The following is a 5,707-nucleotide window of genomic DNA, read 5'->3' on the forward strand; positions in this document are numbered from 1 at the left end:
CTTTCTGGGCTTATCAGCTTTTAGCTTAATTTTGCTGATCATGGCTTCTTTTAAGTTCACTTGGGGCTGATCAATGGAGCTGAAGAAACTTTGAACAAGAAGTTGCTTAACTTCTCATCGTATAACAATTGGGTACCTTCTCGAAAACATCTCCGATCTTCTTGTATGCTCGTTTCTTGAAAACGATTCGTGTTGCTTCTCTGAATTCAAGACTAGCAACATATGATCGATCCTTTATTACATTAAGATATGTGGATTATGTACATGAAGATATACATACGATTAATTTTAACAGCAGTACTGCATATAATACAAATAACGTGTATATATTAAATGAAATACAACACGGAACATTGAAAGTAAAGAGGTTATGAGCATTTGAAATGTCTTGTTGCAACTTCATTTCTCAATTTACTTTCCTCGTCTCTTCATTACTTAGACTTATTGAAAAAATGGTTGTACTTTTATTGTACATCTCCACATTGTAATAATTCTATGTGTGCTATTACACAAACTTAGTTCACATTCTTAAAAGTCCCATAATGAGTTGGATATGATCCTCTCCAACGGTCGACTATAGAAGAAAGTTGTTTAGGGCTTAGTTAGGGTTAGTACGAGGACTGCTTTTCTTATACCCTTCTCTTTTTATACCTTGTCGTCGATGTACGTTGTTTAGTTGCGTCAAATCATGTAAATTTGAGTTGACTTCATATTCTTAATTAATGTTTTTTTTTTATATTCAATGACTTGTTACCCTTTAGAGATGGATTATTCGTGTATTTGATACCTGTAAAAAACAATCTTATTTTTAAAAAACTTTCATCGTATTTTATAGTCATTGAATTTTATATTTAGGTATTTCACCAAAAGATAGGACGGACGATCAAAAGCAAATTTATATTATGAAATGATTGCAGAAGGAAAGTGATATAATTTTTCAGAATCATAGAACTAGTTTGTAGTTTATTTGAAACTTTAGTGATGTTAATGTAATTATCGTTTTGCAGAACTCATCCAGACAAGAATACGCATACAGCCTTTAGTCATACTTTGTATCATAAATGTTATTTATAAAAAAAACGATAATTATACTATTATATTTGAATAAACTGTTTAATACGTTAATAATTTTTTTTAAACTATAAAAATTAGTTAAATAATAAATTGTAATAAATTCAAATAAAGTTATACAAATATTTTTGTAAAAGGTTATACTAAAACTTGAGGGAGGTGTAGGCAATTATGAGTGATAGGAAATGCATCAAGACAAGAAGAGGGGCACACGGCATAGCGTTGGTCATTAGTGATGAACGCATTTGTCCGAACAGGAAAATGGAAATGGTTGTCGGAGGGAGTGGGAAAGTGTTGGCCCCAAGACAAATGGTTGTGGTTTCCTCCGCAAACTTTGCATGCTCATGCTGCTCCCAAATTTTAACTCCAATCTGATTCTTTTAAATTTGAATAAATTATATAATAAGTGTAATATTTATCGTATCATTGATATACAGTTTAAAAAAATAATTAATCACATATATTTGCTTTATAATTAATTTGGTTCAATCAAACTTGATCGGACTAAAATTTCTCTACTCTTGCTCTTCTCTTCTTCTCATAAATCATCTCCCATCCTCACTTTTCCCTTTTTTCTGCCCTCCAAATTCTAATTAATTATTTCTGAATTGGCCGATGTAGACCCATCTCTCTTATTTTTAAGCATAAATTGTACTGACACTAACAGTATCTTTTGTAAATTATAAATACATTCCTTATTTAGAGGCAAAACTTACACAAATACATCTTGAAAAATTATAGTAATGCCCCTCAGAGATTATAGCTATAATTTTGTAAAGGGATAATTACACTTTCCTCCGCCAAGGTTTGGTACAATTATACCTAGATCCATATGGTTTGAAAAATTACATCTAGTATCCATGAGGTTTACATCTATCTAAAAAATAGGTCATCTGTTAGTCAAAATCCATGATTTGTTGATATTAATATATAAAAAAAAAATGAACAAAAAATGATATTTAACCTCAATTGACTTATTACTGACTTATTGCAGGTTAAATAATTTTTTTTTTTACTAAACTACCCTTATAAGTTATAACGGTGAAGACATTTCTCCTCACATGCATTAACATGCAACGATGTATAAGGATAATTTGATCATACAAAGATTCATTCTACTTGAAATAAATCAATAATAAGTCAAATTGGAGGTAAACATAGACTTTTATCCATTTTTGTTAATAATATCAACAAATTCGGTAACCATTTTGACTAATAGGGGGATTTATTTGTTAGACAGAACCAAATTTTAATTACAAGTACTAAATGTAATTTTTCAAACCACGAAATATTTAAATGTAATTACACCAAAATTCATAAAACAGTAAGTGTAATTATCCCTTTTATAAGTTATAAGGAACATTTGTATATTTTAATTAGCATAACCTTAAAGAGTAATTTAGCCTAATTGCTGGGATGTGCATGGAATAATTTTAGAGGTTTAATTTAGTGTGTTAATAAATACCAAAACCCTTCTTTTCCAATTCTTGTGATCAGGGTTCTCATTCCTCTTTGTTGGGGCCTACTCATGCTGGGTTAATTATTTTTTTATTAATAAAAAATAAATAAATTATATTAATTAAAATATAGTATTGAGCATTTTAGGCAATACTTATTTTGTCATGGTTATTTATAATAAATAGTATACATAGATTAAATAATTCTGATTTCTACTACATAATTTGGATATATTAATTAAAAGAAAAGATGCAATTATCCAAAAAATTGACAAAATTAAACCTCATAAAATTTCTTGAAACCAATAATTTAATTTTGAGTAAATTAAATGGACACTGATCGAGGTTAGGCTAAAACACACATATATTTCTTATATTTTGTAAAATTACAAGTATACGACATTGAATAGGGGTATAACTGTAATTATAATTACAACAGCAAACACGTGTAATTGTAAAACAAAGAGAATATACATATTTTGATCTAATTTAACTGGGTGTCAATATAATTTGTCCAAAGTCTATATGCAATATGAATCCTTTTTATCATTTTCCTTTTCTTAAATCAATTTCTTAATTTTACAAATAAGAAAAAAAAATCAATTTTAATTGAAAAAATAAGTGAGAGCTGCCTCTCAAACTAGTGTTTGACCTGTAAGAGGGGAAGGTAGGTCACCCCCCACCCCCACCCACCGAGAATGCAATACGTACAACACCGCAAGCAAGAGGTACATACGCAGAAGCAGTTACAAATGTTGCTCATATATATATATATAGTTGAAAAATGAAAAGAATACATGTGATTGTGATCCGTATCACCGCCATTGCACCTCGGGTTCTGCCTGTTTGCCCATAGCCCGTATGCTCTTCTCCACACACTTCCTCTCTTTCTGGAATCAGAATTATCCTCAAGAATCCTCCATCTAATTCTTCTAACCTTTCTTTTTTTTTTTACTTCTTTTCTCTCTCTCTCTCTCTCTCTCTCTCTCTCTCTTTTTTTTTCCCCGTGTGTAGATAACAGCAGCATCTGTATATATTGATTTTCGTACTTGGAGTCCATAGTTTTTTCTTTGTTGTTACGTTTTCTGTTGTGTAGAGTAAAGCAAGATCACCATGTCTGCAGCTGTTGTAATCTTGGATCAAGAACTAGATAAGGGTGTTCAAGATCTCCAAGTCCAAGATCAGGTTTTGAGCTCTGTGCCTCTGTTTTTGGCTTCCCATTTGTTGAATTTGTTCTTGTTTTTCTGTTTTTAATGGGTATGGAGAAAGTGAAATTGGGGATGAAGACTTGGGGTGGTTTGCTTTGGATCGATGTTATGTTTAATTGATTCCATGGGAAAAAACAGGAGCTTTAGCCGATTTAATTTGGTGGGATCTGTCTCGGCGACTAGCATCCAAGATTTTGTTGTTTCGTTTTTCCAAAGATTCGATGTTCTTATCGCCAACCTCAAGAAAAATGAATCAGAAAAGGAGAAATTCATTGAGCCATATTGCCTGGAAAGTGTTTGTGAAGAGATGATTGATTTGTTAATCATGGCGGCAAGATTAGTAGTTGATGGTTCCCCCTTTTTGGTGTTTGAATTCTTTTCATTTCTTGGATTTTGGGGGTGGGGGGGAGTTATATATACATACACGTATTTGCGTGTGTGTGTGTGTGTGTGTGTAAGTTTCTTTCAAGTGTTCAACTTGAGTTGATGAGTAACAGTCATGCGGATGCTTGTGTTGATAGACTGATTTGAATCTCTGGATTTTAGAAGCAGATTCGCCCAGTCGGCTGTGGAACTAGCAGTACTAACAGCATTCATGACTGCGCTATTTGCCTAGATCAGATAGAGCTTCATGAATCTGCTACTATTAAAGGTTGCGAGCACGCCTACTGGTTTGTCCGAATCTCTATTTATTTACTCGATCTTCAGTGAGATTGAAGTCTCTACTTTACATGCACTCTGAAAGTGATGGAAGAAAGAAATGATTACTGAGATTTGATTTCTGTTGTATACCTGGAAAATCTGTGGATTGGAGGAATGCATGATGTATCAGTGAATTATTGACATATAATGTTTGTGTGTACTTGAGCAGCGAAGTTTCTTGGTTTGGAAGTGATAGTAGTATGCCTTGAGTTGGCTGTCGCAAATAAGACGGCATGCCATTATTGTTATTTGATTGGTTGTCTTCTTTGTTCAGTGTGACATGCATCTTGCGCTGGGCTTCATACAAACAAAAACCGACGTGCCCTCAGTGTAAAACTCCGTTTGAGTTCCTCAATATTCATCGCTCGCTTGATGGAAGGTACATGACGCATCTTTTTAATCTGGAGAAATTTTAGTAACTTGTACAGCGTCCTAACTAGTGCATCTGAGTTGGACGGGTAGGTCAGAGTGACAGTGGGCTGAAGTTAAAGGATATGCTTATGTTTTGTTCTGAAAACTCGGAGATCTGGTTTATATGTTTGTGTTTGATCTGTCAACATATTGTAAAAACTAGCTGAAATGTTTTAGCATGAATTGCCAAACTCTTGAGGCTTTGCAATTTTCATTGTTTCTTTGGTATCCTTACAAGAATGTTACTTGTTGGGCAGAGTTTATGATTATACGTTTGAGGAGAGCGTATGCCTTCTTCTGCGAGCTTCATGGTTTAAGCCCATGGTTGTGGTGGAACGGGAGGAGGTGGATGAAGATCTGTATGACTTTTATTATGAGGATGAAGAGGAAGATCTGGAGGAGGTTTACTTGGGTAGCTCCTCAGGTATACGCATCGGAAACCGAAGATGGGGAGACAATGGATATGTTAGGGCAGGAAGGCAAGAAGCGAGACCGGTTTGTCGCCAGCACCTCCAAGATTCAGGTGCCGGTCCATCTCGCCAGCCTAAAAAGAAAGAGGGTGCAGTGAAAGAAACAGTTGGCCGACGTGCAAAACGGACTTTGAAACGTGAAGCTGCTGATAAGGCTGCTGCAGTGAAGCACCAGCAGCATTTGGCAAGGTTGGGACGCACGTAGGCCTGATTGCATGAGGGAGAAACTCTCCCGACTATGGTTCCTGGCGCTTTGTACAGTATTCAGTGCCTTTCATATGCGAAAATAAGGATACTTTGATGTGGGATATTAGAACTTGGGGCCGCATCATGTATATCCCCCCCCCCCCCCCCCAGGGCTCCTCCCAAAAAAAAACCCCAACGCGAG

At 34.7% G+C, this 5,707-nt stretch overlaps 1 protein-coding gene across 3 annotated transcripts; it reads left to right on the forward strand.

Annotated features, from left to right (window-relative positions):
* Positions 3,323-5,592, forward strand: LOC105170929. Of its 3 annotated transcripts, none has more exons than XM_011091869.2 (4): positions 3,323-3,713; positions 4,283-4,407; positions 4,713-4,817; positions 5,107-5,592. In XM_011091869.2, exons 1-4 carry the CDS (start codon positions 3,642-3,644, stop codon positions 5,522-5,524), a joined length of 720 nt encoding a protein of 239 aa, XP_011090171.1. In that variant the 5' UTR covers positions 3,323-3,641; the 3' UTR covers positions 5,525-5,592. The 3 variants fall into 3 exon arrangements, with proteins under 3 accessions (XP_011090171.1, XP_020552615.1, XP_020552616.1); XM_020696956.1 differs by having other exon boundaries at positions 4,286-4,407; XM_020696957.1 differs by having other exon boundaries at positions 4,289-4,407.

Source organism: Sesamum indicum, linkage group LG9 (genome assembly GCF_000512975.1).
Source record: "Sesamum indicum cultivar Zhongzhi No. 13 linkage group LG9, S_indicum_v1.0, whole genome shotgun sequence".
In the NCBI taxonomy this organism is placed as follows: Eukaryota; Viridiplantae; Streptophyta; class Magnoliopsida; order Lamiales; family Pedaliaceae; genus Sesamum; species Sesamum indicum.